This window comes from Portunus trituberculatus, chromosome 31, assembly GCF_017591435.1.
Source record: "Portunus trituberculatus isolate SZX2019 chromosome 31, ASM1759143v1, whole genome shotgun sequence".
Classification (NCBI taxonomy): Eukaryota; Metazoa; Arthropoda; class Malacostraca; order Decapoda; family Portunidae; genus Portunus; species Portunus trituberculatus.
In genome coordinates, this window is record NC_059285.1 from 16402923 (window position 1) to 16417992 (window position 15070).

General features: G+C 41.6%; 1 protein-coding gene across 9 annotated transcripts in view; it reads right to left on the reverse strand.

Moving 5' to 3' along the window:
• The window catches only part of LOC123511411 (kinesin-like protein KIF21A), a 132614-nt gene that overhangs the window by 13288 nt on the left and 104256 nt on the right, over nt 1–15070 (reverse strand). For 3 of the 9 annotated variants that reach the window (XM_045267268.1, XM_045267265.1, XM_045267266.1), the window contains 7 exons: nt 14028–14189; nt 13449–13603; nt 10170–10529; nt 6455–6604; nt 3749–3905; nt 3111–3225; nt 564–700 (listed from right to left, as the gene is read on the reverse strand). In XM_045267268.1, coding sequence (XP_045123203.1) covers nt 564–700; nt 3111–3225; nt 3749–3905; nt 6455–6604; nt 10170–10529; nt 13449–13603; nt 14028–14189 — 1236 coding nt within the window. The remainder of the gene's footprint in view (nt 1–563; nt 701–3110; nt 3226–3748; nt 3906–6454; nt 6605–10169; nt 10530–13448; nt 13604–14027; nt 14190–15070) is intronic. The other 6 variants (XM_045267270.1, XM_045267269.1, XM_045267272.1 and 3 more) reach the window with 4 other exon arrangements.

Sequence of the window (15070 nt, forward strand, 5' to 3'; positions counted from 1 at the left end):
AAGGCCGGTCACCACTTGTGCTTTGTCAATGGTGGATGTGCTACGCACATAAGCTAATACTGGAAATTTTTGAATTTTTTCCACTTATTTATTATTAGCCTATCATGTCAAAGAGAAACAACTGTACCACACGCCAGCAACATTCCTAAAAATGAATAGGTACAAAACAAGTACATATGTGAAAAATATGAAGAGAAGTGCAAATAAATTACTTCCAGGTCACGAGTCCTGGATGTGAGTAACTCCAAACATTCATACAAAAATATTGACATACATTATCACCAATCAAACACAAATAACACTTATATATAGATTCAATTGTTTGTTCAGTTTTGTGGCAGAGTCATTATATAGATGTCCCCTGTTCAGTTTTGCAGCAGTCTATATATAGATGTCAATCAGGAGTACCCATTTGCCAGGAAACTATATATAGATGTGTGGATGAAAGTCGGTAGTCTACATATAGACGATTTTTTATTTGGTGGTACACTCATCTGCCCTGATGCCAGGAAGGGGTTAAGTAAAAAAAAATGAGTATGGAAACAAGACAAATGGGCCTTTACCTTGATGAAGGAGGAGGACACGGAGAAGCAGGTGTGCTGAGCCTCACAGAACCTCACACAGTTGACGTTGTTGGGGTGACCACCGAGGGACTGGATCTCCTGCCCCCGCACCAAGTCCCACACCTTCACTGTGCGGTCTGTGGTGACACAGGGAATGTTATAAATGTTGCACTTGCACTCAATTTGCACAGGCATACTTGAGTACACTGACTCCTCCCCACCCACCCACCCACCCACACACACACACACACACAGGAGAAGAAATAGAAATAGAAATCTAGTAAATAAGGAAAACTTCAAGGCAGCAAGAAATGAATATGTTAAGGTGAGGAAGGAAGAGGAAAAGAACTTTGAAAAGGACTTTGTCAAAAAATGTAAGGAGCAACCAAAATTGTTCTAGATTCATAAATGGAGAAATTAGGCAAAAAGAAACAATAAAAATGTTAAAAGGAGAGAACGGGATGGTGGAAGACCCAAAAAGTATGGCAGAACTATTAAATAATAAATTCCAGGACGTCTTTACTAAGGAATCCTAATTTGAAAGGCCACAGGGTAATAGAGAGAGTATATGAAAGAGATTAAAGTAACCAAGCTTGAAATAAAAGAGTTAATGAAGGAACTGGATGAAAAGAAGGCAATGGGACCGGATGAAGTCTCAGGCAGAATACTGAAAGAATGTAGGGAAGAACTAGCAAGTCCTATATACAACAACATCATAAAATGCTCAATAGAAAATGGAACAGTACCAGTAGAATGGAAAAGAGCTGAGGTGGTTTCCATATATAAGAGTGGAAGGAAGAACCTTTAAATTACAGACTGGTATCACTAACTAGTGTAATATGCAACATGTGTGAAAGAATAATAAAGAAACAATGGATCGAGTTCCTTGAAGACAACAAATTAATATCAAATAGCCAATTTGGTTTTAGAAAAAGATGGTCGTGTGTAACTAATTTATTGAGTTTCTATTCTAGAATAGTTGATAAAGTACAAGAGAGAGAGGGATGGGTTGACTGTATTTATTTGGATTTAAAAAAGGCGTTTGACAAAGTGCCACATGCAAGATTACTATGGAAGTTAGAGGAGAAGGGTGGCTTAAAAGGAAGCACATTGAGATGGATAGAAAATTATTTGAGGGGGAGAGAAATAAGGACAGTAGTTAAAGATATGAAGTCCAAGTGGAGAGCAGTAGAAAGCGGAGTGCCACAGGGTCAGTATTGGCACCAATACTTTTCCTCATTTATATTAACGACATGCCAGAAGGAGTGAACAGCTACATAAATCTGTTTGCAGATGATACGAAACTGTGCAGAGTTATAAAGCAAAAGGAGGATTGTGAAATACTGCAAGAAGACCTAAATAAGATCTGGGAATGGAGTAAAAGTGGGAAATGGAATTCAATGTGAACAAAAGCCATGTCATGGAAATGGGAAAGAGTGAAAGACGACCTGTGGGAATCTATAAGATGGGAGATGGAGTAGAACTGGAGAAAGTAAAAAGGAAAAGGACTTAGGAGTGACGATGGAAGAAAACAATCAACCAGTAAGCCATATTGATAGAATTTTTAGAGAAACATATAATTTGCTAAGGAATATTGGAGTAGCATTTCACTACATGGACAAAGAAATGATGAAGAAATTGATAAGTACTATAATAAGAACCAGATTGAAATATGCAGGAGTAGTGTGGACCCCACATAAAAAGAAACACATAAGGAAGTTGGAGAGACTACAAAAAATGGCTACAAGAATGGTTCCAGAATTTGAAGGGATGACATATGAGGAGAGACTAAAGGCTATGGATCTACCAACCCTGGAACAAAGAAGGGAAAGAGGAGACCTGATACAAGTGGATAATGAGAAACTGATCCTGAGAGAAGAATATGACATTCGAAGCTCAAGATCGCATAGTAAAAAGCTGAGAAAGGGAAGATGTCAGAGATGTTAAAAAATATAGTTTCCCGCAAAGATGTATTGAGACGTGGAACAGTTTGAATGAAGAAGTAGTGTCTGCAACGAGTGTGCATACTTTTAAAGTAAGATTGGATAAGTGTAGATATGGAGACGGGGCCACACGAGCACAAAGCCCAGGCCCTGTAAAACACACACACACACACACACACACACACAGTGCCTCTTGGAAGAAATCAATTGATGTGACAGCAAAAAAAAAAAAAAAAAAAAAATCAAAAGAAAACATTACAAAAGATGAAGCACAGAAAAAAAAAAAAAAAAAAAAGTAGAATAAATATATATACACATCAAGTGCTATACATCCACACATTCACTAACATGTAAAAAAATAAGTATATGAAAAAAATAAATAAATATACATCAAGTACTCTACAGAAAATAAATAGATACATAAATAAACAAATAGATAAACAAACAAAACAAACATCCATCAAGATATCAAGTACTCCACACACACAAAAAAAAATAAATAAATAAATAAAAAAAATAATAAAAAAATAAAAAATAAAAAATACAGAAAAAAAAAAAAAAAAAAACCTGACAAAAGATGCATTCAGAGAGGCAGCATTCTCACCCTTGGATGCAGAGAAGAGAAGTCTGTCAGTGGCATGGACTGAGAGCACCGCCTTGGAGTGCCCCTGAGCCACGTGTGTGCAGGCAAGCACCGACCGCTGGCTTGCCTGGGGGAGCAACACAAGGGGAGGCAAGGGAGGAAAAGGTTAATGAGAGGGAAATTCTCAGACAAAACCAAATTAATCCTTGTTTCCTCATCTGAATCAAAAGGGAAAGGGAAAATGTCAAAGAAAATTGTCTTGGTGAGCAACTCAGGGAAAAAGCAAATGGTAAGGGGAAGGGGGAAATGTCAGGCAATGCAAAAAAATAAGACTTGTTTTCTCATCTGATCAGTGTAATACATGTCCTTATTTTACATTACTCATTTGTTTTGTTTCATCTCTCTCTTTCTCTTCCCTTCAAACATAATTCTACCTGTTCATCTTTCTATATAAACATTTTTCTTTATCTGATATCCAAGAATGACCATAAAAAAGAGAGTTTCCATTTACTGCATTTCCTCTAATTTTATTCTTCTTGTTTCTTTCACCATTTTTTTTTTTTTATCTTTTTTCTTTATTCTAATTCAACTCTTTTCTTTACACCACTTTCTTCTCACAGCCCCAGCACGGCCCCTGCCAGCCCCGGCCACTGCCTTACCCTGCCAGCGTGGGGGTTGATGACTCCCGTGTTGGGCCGAGTCTCCCGTGTAGAGGAGGTGGCCGAGGTGAGGCGGGAGAAGACGTTTTCATCCCGCGAAGTGGAGCGGCGGTAGGTGGTGGGGGAGGTGGGTGGGGTGCACTCTGGATTGTTGTCCCTGTGGGGGTTGTAGGGGATGGTGAGGGTGGTAGAGTGTGAGTCTGTATTAACCCTTTTTTTTTTTATTGTCATTTTGAGAGTCTGAATTATTTAGGTTGGTGAAATACTAGATACAAAAAAGTTTTAAAATGAATCTAAGTGAATTTTGTCTTTCTGTTATGTAATAAAAGTTCTGTGCATTATCTAGTGAAAGAGGGATTCATTTTGATGAACTATAAGTATTTGCTTGAAAAAATAAATAAATAAATAAAATAAAAAAAACTATCATGGTAATATAACTTAATTAATCAGCAATTACTTTACTTCCATAAACTGAGAATTAAAAACCTCTTCCTTTGACTTACAACCTGAAAACAATGCAAACACTTGACAGTGCCTTCTAATACCTATTGACCTATTGTCCCTGTGAACTACTATGAATAATTTTCCTCCTGCATATAGTGTACACTCTTCACTTTTCCTTACCTTTACACAATTCCTTTACCATCCACATACATCTATTTCAACACAGCTTATAATACAGAGTGAAAGTATCCCACGTGTTTGTACAGTGAAATGCACTTGTGAATACATATACAAACAAAAGTTCCTTCATACAAAGTTGCCATCCAGTCTGAGAGTTTGCTGACTCTGTGATCCTGCCACTCCCAACCTGACACCATTAATGGCACCAGAAGTGATTTGTGGTGTCAAATGTTTTAAAAGCAGGACTGTCTTAAGATAACTGATAATACCTCATGGTTAACTCTAGAAAGTCTTTGGATGACGTGGCATTTATACAGAAAAATAAATCTGATCTAATGGAATGAAAAGGCAAGCACAGTTTGTATGGAGGAACTTAAACTGTGAAGAGCTGAGTGCCATAATGAATGGGTGACAGTGTGACGCACTTGGTGACATGCACACATTCAACACATGACATGACGTGATATTTCCCTAACATTCTGATAAAGACTCAATTTTTTCCCCAGTAAAAGGGACTATTGTTAGGCAATTTGCTTGATGGACTGATTTAACTCATTTCCCACCACAAAATTTGTTATTTTGTTCACTCTTTTATGACAAAGATTGCTGCAAACTTCTTGGATTAATCAAAAACATTTTCTAGGGCACAATTTCAAGTTACCAAGGGCAAAATTGGTTTTCCTTTATCTAGCAGCCCTGCTCTTTGCTTGTAATGATGACATTCTCTGAACCAACCATGCCTATGTGGTCAAGAAAACTTTTCTCACTGTACTTGTGGCACGAAAAAAGTGAGCTACAACCAAAACAAAGAATGACAAACTCATGACATTTTTGTAACACTAATGTAAACTGACACATTTTATATTTCTCTTATTAATTTCAATTGGAGAAGAAACTTTTCCTTTTTCAGGCTACATTACTAGCAATTACAGCATTTTATATCTTTGTAGGTCATAAGAAATGCATCCTCTGAAATAGATATTGGCAATTATTAAACACCAAAACAATGGATAATTAACAGGTGAGTGAGTGGTGAGTGAGTGAGTGGTGAGTGTGCAGCGGAGCGTGGTGGTGAGTGAGGAGTCTGAGCCACACACCTTCAGGTTAGTGAGTGTTACAAGCCCCAACAAGCAGCCCAGTAAGTATACCCAGTAAAAAAATAACCATCCCTCATTACTGCAACTTACCACACTTGGACGCCATTACTCCTTACCATATCCATTGTTTACCTAGTGCTTGTTTTTACCCATTTGTAGCTTCACAGGGTTCAGGCAAGCTTGTTATATCCTATTTTCCAACCCTAATCATGCTTTCTTTGAATTTATGTATACTGTTTGCTCAGTGTACATAAATTTCAGATGCCTGTATGTATATGAGTGTTGCTTGGCATGGTTCATCAGCACCTTCACCTATACAATCCTGACGTATGAGGTGACCCAGTGACATGCACACCACCTGCAAACCACCTACACACCACCCATAGCCAGGGTAGTGGTGGTGGTGGTAGTGGTGGTGCTGGTGGTGAAGGGCACTGTATGTCTGGCCCACTGGTGTCCTTACAGTGCTGGGGACTTGTCTTGGGGAGATAGGGAGTGTATGGGGAGGGGATGGACAGCAGGTGAGGGACAGTGACAACAGAACTATAATTACAGGTGAACTTACAAAACTTGAGGCAAACAATAGCACAGATAAGGACACTTAGGATTCTACAGTGACAAAAAGTGCCTCAGATCCACTTAATAAAGCTCCATAACAGAACTTACACTCAGAAGACTATGTACAGATACACATGAAACACAAACCCTCAGGATGAAACTTTCCTAAATTGATCTAGAAAAATAAACCCACACAAAATTCAAATGGGTAACCCTAAAAACTAAATGTAAATAACGATAACTTAGCACAACTCAAGCTTCCCTGAACACTGACACTCACAGGTAAACCAAGCCTTTCATCAGCTTAAACACTAAACACAGTCTCTGACACCTCCACACAAGCAGAGTGGGAGCCTGGGGCGGACGGCTCTCCCAAGGCCCTCGCCGCCCGCAGACACACTCGCCTTAGGCTTCCCTCACTACTCACGCAGAATTTTGCCGGGAAAAATTTAGGTTTGAGGCGCTTAGGGAGGTGAGCGACCGTCTGCCGAGGCGCGGGGAAGTCACTTCTGCTCGCTCAAAGGACTTGCGGCTTAGGACTGGTGAGGCTTTGTCAGGGCGAGGGGTCAACAGGTTCCTGCAAGCCAAGCCATTCCAAGCCAGAGCCCGGAGGTTAGTGGGAGGCCCCAGACACCCAGGGTATAATGGTGGTAGTGGTGGTGGTGGTGGTGGTGGTAGCTCCCCCAGCACCAGGGAGGCTGGGGTGCAGTCTTTGGGGCTCACACTGGTCCGGGGAAAGCTGAGTCTGCCAATCATTTAGTGTCCGGTGGGGGAGTGAACACAGTGAAACTTTGCCTGCCACACCACCGGGGGATTGTAGGGAACTCAATCTGTGTGTGTGTGTGTGTGTGTGTGTGTGTGTGTGTGTGTGTGTGTGTGTGTGTGTGTGTGTGTGTGTGTGTGTGTGTGTGTGTGTGTGTGTGTGTGTGTGTGTGTGTGTGTGACAAGTGGATTTTTTTTTTTTTTTTACATAGAAGACCATTATGCTGACAAGTTTTATTCCATGCAGTATTTCCAATGTAATTAAGAATATGTTGGTGTCTGCATCAACCAACACCTCATGGCCAAAAGTCTCTCTCTCTCAAACCTTCAGGTGAGGAAGGCAGCAGTGAGGGCTGAGTACACACTTGGTGTGTTGATGAACATGCTCATGTCCTGATCAGCCAAGATCTTACTAATCCAATATTCATCAGTGTGTGTGTGTGTGTGTGTGTGTGTGTGTGTGTGTGTGTGTGTGTGTGTGTGTGTGTGTGTGTGTAAATGCAAGCATGCCTGTGCACACAGGCAAATTCTCCATTGAAGTCTTAAGAGAAGGAAGCAAAAAGTAGCACTGTCACTATTCACAAGCAAATGAGGAGCAGCAGTATGTGTTGCTGTGGCGGAGTGTCTGCCGTGGTGCCTCAGGTGAGCACCAGGTGGCTCTTCAGGACAAAGTTTCACTGCCACTCAATTTTATGGCGGGAATTTAGTGAAACGCTGCTGATCTGACGCTGGTTACTGGCCTCCTCCCTCCCTCTCTCTCTCTCTCTCTCTCTCTCTCATTCATTCATGATTTTTCTATTTTATTCTCTCTATTCTGGTCTTAAAAATATATAACCTACTCTCCTCTCCTCTACAAAATAAATTCACTTTCACCCCAACATTAGGGAGACACATTGAAGTATCTCCTTATCCACTCTGGTACTCATTAGCTGACACTGACTTCCTTTAACAAGTGTGGCCATGGTGGGGAAATATTCATCCCTGTCACTCCAAACAAACCCAAACTACTGTATCACCTTTTTCTTTTCCCTCATTGTCTTGAAGTTGCTTTGAACCTTGTACTTTATCTGCCCTTGTCTATGGTTTTCTACACACACACACACACACACACACACACACACACACCTTGGCTACCTAAATATTCTTTCCTCTTCATATTTCCTACTTGCATCTCTTTTTTTCTACTGCCCTGAATTTGTTTTGAACCTAATACTGTGTTCAGACGTCAATCAAACATTACTCCTACTCTGTTTCATCTCCTCCACTCGTCTCTCTCTGTAATTTCTTTTTACACATCACTTGAGATTCGTTACATTTCTATTTCTCATTTTTATACATTTAGGTTATACATATATTATATTAGTTTCATTTCAACTCTCCAATGACTTTCTGCTTTCAAACAAGTACGAACAAATTTTGCTGTTTTCATCTTCTTTTGTGCATCTTTCAAACAGCTTATCACATCTGCACCTTTCAGTAAAACTCTCTCTCTCTCTCTCTCTCTCTCTCTCTCTCTCTCTGAACAAAAGGATCACTACCCAGGTCAAATACAAATAAGCAGCAAAATGGTCAATGGAGATGCAACATAAACAAAGCCACAAGAAAAAGATAAGAATATCAACTTTCCCAAACACAAAAGCATCTGGATATGGAAAAAGAATAGAAAATAAAAAACAAAAAATAATACTGTAGGCAACTTAAGCGGAGGTGAGTATTAGGGGATGTTGGTTTGTCTGTCTGTCTGTCCATGTGTCTGTCTGGCTGGTGGTGGTGGTAGTGAGGGGGTTGTGTTGTGGTGAGTTATTGGGGTTTTTTCTTGTCTTTTTTTTGGGGGGGGAGGAGGGGGGGAGGTAGTGGTGTTTATAGGGGGAGGGGGTCTAGTAAGAGGGGAAGGGATGTCATTGTCACTTTTGTCTTGTCTTTTAGTTTTTTTTCTATTATTAATTGAGTGTTGCTGCTGTCATTATCATTATTATTATCATTATTATTATTATTATTATTGTTATTATTATTATTGTCATTATTATTATTACTATTATTATCAAGATCATTATTTTCATAGGTGTTCAGTGCCAACTCTCACTGTTGCCTACTCTTAGTTTCTCTAATGGTAAGTTTCAACAAAAGAATTACATACAATAATTCCTAATATTGTATGACGATCTACTTAGTTCTCTCATAATTTTCCCCATTACTATACACTGTGCATGAGATGACTCGAGATGTGCAGTAAAGGTGTTTTGTGAATCAAGCATTTCTTTTCAATTTTTTTACAATTTGTAATTTTTAATTTAAGATTCTTCTAGACTATTATTAAACACTATAGTTCCAAAGCCTTCTCTACAGTATTTATAACAAAAGAAACCAGATTTTTTTCCTTGACAAATTAACACTGGTGAAGCAAGAGTTACCCTGCATAGCCATCTCAACACATTCCTCTAACGACTTGAAAAAAGAAACAGGAATCTCACTTTTTCTGGTCCTTCAAACTGGTGAGACAAAAGCAATCTCATTTCTACTTAAAACTGATGAGACAAGAGTTAACATTAAAAAAAGAAACACAAAAACACTCTTTACCACACAGAGCTCAAGCCACAAAGCAAACCTGTACAGTCTACTCAACAGTCTGGGCAGCAGTGGGAGTTGGCATTGTGAGTCTGAGCCTGGCCCTGTTAGCTGAGTCTGCCTGGTGACTCATGGGTGTCTGCCAAGCCTCACTGACTCAACACACTCATTAGTATCACAACCCAAACAGCAGCTACAAGTTTATAATGTCTGCTGTGAAAGTAACATACAACTAGAAGCCTGTGGTGCAAGTCTTTTATGACATCAGAAACAGATGAACATGTCTGTGGTTTTGGCCTCACTAGGGTAAACACATTGAATATTTTTGCATTTTTGTTTTCCAGGTAGTATTCAAACTGTTAAAATTCCAAATGAAGGATTAGTCCATATTTTCAATTGGTGATATTGCATGAACTTTAGTAGAGTGAACATATACAAAGCAATGTGCATTTACCAGAAAGGGGAGCGAGTCATTTCTAGACACAAGATATTGAGAGAAAATACCCTGCAGGAGTATAGAAAATGAAACAAGAGAGAGACTGAGAAGCAGATGGGATGAAGTAAAGATAGTAAGGAAGATGAGAAATAGAAAAATAGAGGAAGAGAACGAGAAAGAGAAAAAGAAAGAAAAAGGAAAAAAAAAGAAAGACAGAAAAAGAGAGAATAAATGACAAAAAAAACCCATCTCAGACCATAACCACCAAAAAACAAAACACTTGCACCCAACAGACAACAAACCCCACCCACCAACCTCACAGCTAACCACCCAAACCTCTACACAACAAAAACATCATCATCTAACCCCCACAACTCACTTGAGAGGATTGGGCGCTGAGGTAACCCTGGGAACCGGCCGCAGGGAACCAGAGGACGATGACGACGGGGGCGGCATTAACAGACCCTCGTCACTGAGCACACCCTCCAGACTTGTGCTCATGCGGTCTGTCCCAAGGCTGACGGTCATTCGGTCGGCCGTCACGCGCTCCGGGAGAGACGCTGGACCTGATGCGGCGATGTTGGCAGAATCGGAAGTGGAGACGGCCCCGAGGTTTCCATTTTTCTCTGCTCCATTGGTGAAGAGCATGTCCTCGGTGGTGGCTGTTTTGCGTCGCGCCTTGTCTCTCCTTTTTAGGGAATCGAGTGAGACGAGCGAAGTGGCAGAGGTTTCCATCAGGCTGTTGAGGGCAGGAAGGAAGGAAGGAAGGAAGGAAGGAAGAAAGGAGGGGCAAGGAAGACAGGGAGATGGAAATGGAGTAGGAAAGCCATATGGGAATAAGAAGGAAGAAAGGGAAGGAATGATTGGAAGGAAGGAAGGAAGGAAGGAAGGAAGGAAGGAAGGGAGTGAGTGAAGTGATTGAGTAAGTGAGTGAGTGAGTGAAGAGTGAGTACAGGTGAGGAAAGGGAAGAATGGCAGGGTGACACAAGAAGCACCAGCAAATGTAGAAATAGAAAAAATATATAAAGGGGTTAAGGTGAAATCAGATTAATCAAAGAGAGAAAAGGGTTAAAGAAAAGTCAGTTAGGAAAGATAACAAAATAAAAAAAATGGAAAACAGGAAAAGGAAAAGAAAAACACACATATACAAAAAAAAAAAAAACATGACAAAAGTGGAAATATTATCACAAAAACAAAACACATTAATCAAGAGGAGGACACAGAAAAAGAGAGAGAGAAAAAAAAGAAATAAAATACCCAAAATAAACACCAAAATGAGCAATATAGGACACAAGGCAGCCAAAGGTAGAGCAAACAAGGGGAGAGAGGCACAAACAGCAGAGAGAGGGAAGAGACAGACATGCAGACAAACACCAAAAGACAAGAAGAGGAAAGAGAACACAAGGCACATCATGCAGAGAAGGAAAAGTCACAAAGCAAGCACAGTCCAAGGAAAATAGAGCAAACCACACCAGGACAAAGGGAGGGAGGAAGGAAGAGGGGGGGATGGGAGTATAGCAAGGTAGGAGGGGAGAGACAGGTAGGTGGAGGGAAGTAAAGGGATGGGAAAAAAGGGAGGGAGAGAAAATGCATCACTATCATGCTACACTATACTACTATCTTAGCCTCTTGAGATGATGGTGAAGGTGATGGTGAATGAGGGAAGGAACAAGGGGAGGGAAGGAGGGAGGGACTGCTGAGGACTCAATAGGGGAATGAAAAGTGATAGAAGCTAGTTTGAGAAAAAAATATGAACTGTGGATAAAGAAACATTCAATAATGCATGTGTGGTGATTGAGAACACCAGAAAAGCAATGTGACACCACTGAATGAAGGGGAACCATGGGGAGGCAAGTATAAGAGAAGGAGAGGGGAGACTGGGTAGCAACATAGATCAAGAACAGGAGCAGATTGGATATGACAAGAACCAGGGGACAAAGATACAAGATAGATAAACTGACTCAGAGGTAAACTAAGGAATTAAGTACCAAGATGATGATACAAATGGAGAGTGGAGTGTAAAGAGAGCATAAGGCAAAGATACAGGGGTCAATTAACAAGTACAGGGACAAGGAACAGAGATTCAAGTTCAGGTGATGAGATAGGGGCAGATTTAAATGGACATGAGGAACGGGATTAAGGGCTGAGGGCAGAAATTCAAGACTCAGGATACCATGGAGACAAGAGGAGGGACATGATGGGAGTATGGGAGTGACAGGTGGGGTGTAGCATGGGAGCCGTGACACTAAGACCACCAGCTGTCTATGGTGCATGAGGGCCACACCGACCAGATTCTTCCCATACACCAGCACACAGACATGCCTCATAACACATCTGGCTGGGACCGGGTGATACTGGGTGAGACTGGGTGACTGGCCATTTGTCAGGCTAGTAACCGATAGCACCAGAGTACCACAGTTCAATTCAAGGTCTGCTCTGCCCTGCCTCTGTTGGGTTCAGGGTAGGACAGCCACTACCAGGCCTACTAATTTAGCCACGAGCATGTCCAGCAAGTGCATGAGAGTGAGGGTGAGCACTAGCAAGCAGGTGTTCTCGTTCACAAGCCGATTCAGAGGGAACAGGTGGCTAAGCGAATGGGAAAAAAAAAAGGGGGGGACCAGCGAACAAGAGTGAAGTAAAATAATATAGTCGTTGGAGTGATAGTCAGGATGGTGTGTGTGTTTTTTTGGGGAGGGGTATGGGGAGGGAGAGAGAGAAGATTGGATGGTGTGTGAGGGTGGTAGTGGTGGTGGTGGTAGTAGTAGTGGTTATGGTGGTGGTGGTGGTGGTTATGGTTGTGGTGGTGGTGGTGGTGGTAGGGAGACAGGGTGTGTGGGGTCACAACTTGTACCAAGAGTTATGTGACATTAGTAAGTTTTTTTTCTTCTTGTTTGTATAAGTGTGTGTGTGTGTGTGTGTGTGTGTGTGTGTGTGTGTGTGTGTGTGTGTGTGTGTGTGTGTGTGTGTGTGTGTGTGTACTTCACTGTTTCACTGTTTCACTGTTTGATCTGCTGCAGTCTCTGACGAGACAGCCAGACGTTACCCTACGGAACGAGCTCAGAGCTCATTGTTTCCGATCTTCGGATAGGCCTGAGACCAGGCACACACCACACACCGGGACAACAAGGTCAAAACTCCTCAATTTACATCCCGTACCTACTCACTGCTAGGTGAAAAGGGGCTACACGTGAAAGGAGACACACCCAAATATCTCCACCCGGCCGGGGAATCGAACCCTGGTCATCTGGCTTGTGAAGCCAGCGCTCTAACCACTGAGCTACCGGGCAGTGAAAGTGTGTGTGTGTGTGTGTGTGTGTGTGTGTGTGTGTGTGTGTGTGTGTGTGTGTGTGTGTGTGTGTGTGTGTGTATGGAGTGAGAGCGAGTGTGATACAGTGGGAATATATGGTTATACTTATTTCTATTAATTAAATGATCGTAAAAGTCATTGCTAAGCTAATTCACTACACTAATGAATAAAATACTCAAATACACACACACACACACACACACACACACACACACACACACACTTTCAAATCTTTATAAATCAACATCCATAAATATTCTTTTGTGCCTGACATAAAAAGGAAACATTTGTCCTCTTTTCATTTAGTACACACACACACACACACACACACACACACACACACACACACACCCATCAGTAGGAGAGTTGGAGCGTGAGGACTCGGTGGAGGCTGGAGTGTTGTCCTCGGCCGCCACCAGGGAAGACATGAGACTGTACACCTCCAGGTCTTTGTCCCCTAAGACGTGTGCCAGCAGCTGCTCCTGAACGCTGGTTGTCTGCTCCATCTGAGGGCAACAAACAGTGCATTTAAAGACACACCATAAAGATACACTACACTCGTCAGTTTATGCATACTTAGCAGGGTTGAATGCTGGCTCTAATCACCCTCATTTCCTTCAACTTTTAGCCCTTTTTCTGCAGATACATCTTTCCTTAATTGCTTAAATACTTTGAGACATCTTTATCTATTCTACAAACACCTTCTGCTTTTAAACTGGCCAGAAATTCCAAGTTCTTTTCTTTATTAATTCACTTCTTACCTGTAGATGCTTATAAAGATTTCATTCATTAGTTCTGTTGATGGCAATTGTCTCATGTTGCAGTGAAAGGGTTAAATGTGTAGTGAAGACCTCCACTGTCACTCCAAATCCTTAACAGACCATCCATCCACAGCCTCCACTCCTCCACACATGCTCCACTTTGTCTCACCTGCTTCATCTTTCCCTCCAGCTCTGAGATAGCCGCTTGCCGCTGAGCTGCGAGGGTTGCCTGGCTGACGGTCATGGTGATCAGTTTGTGGATGAGGTAATGGGACTCCTCCACCCCTATCCCTGTGGTCATCCCCTCCATGTTCAGCAAGTCAGACTGCTCCTGTGGGTGGAGAGGAAAAGAATTACAGGATAGGGATGATGAAAATATGAAGAAGGTGGAAGGGTAAAGACGTAAGGGTGAGATATGGAAGGTTATGAATATAAAATAGAAATAAGTGATGGGACATGAGTGGATTTGTGGGTGGAATGAGTAATGGTGCAGGGATGAGATACAGTAATGGAAAGTCACGAGTAAGAAACAGGGATAGTTGATGCATCATAAATTATCTGTCTACCATGGTGCTTTGTTATGTTCTTTTTGTCTGTGCATTTTTCATACTTATGCTGATTGATGATGTGGTGTCTGCCTTCTTGGGAGGTGCAGCCAGTGTAAAGGTGTGTCCACACTATCGAGCATGCCCGACGGGCAAACAGTGATACCAGATCACAATGAGTAATGAGAATGAGGGTTGATGACGTCAGAAGCGGGAAAACCACAGGCAGGGATCTGGCAACAAACAGTACTACCAGATGTAGCTGAGCCCACAATATCTACTCCTTCACCAGGAAAAGACTGGCGGGCAAAGTTGTAAACTGATGAGTGGTGTGAAATACTGGTTCATGGTTCAGTTTCACTCTGACCCTGCTAAGGAGTCAGGAGCAGCACTTGTCTCACCATGCCGAACACAGTCGAGAGGAAGAAAATAGCCTTGTGTGGGATAATTCTTGGATTGTATATAAAAAAGAAAAAACAAGCCAGAGCTCATAGGCGTGTGTGGTGCAAGGACTGGTTGAGGAAAAGAGGAGAGTTGGGAAGTCCTTATAATCAGCACTCTTTATGTTCCACAAGCAAGGTTTTTGACGGTACATATCAATTATCCATGCTGTATCTTGCCTGGACCACTGAACGTTTCCTCCTTCAGGTACACTTGTAGAAGGACC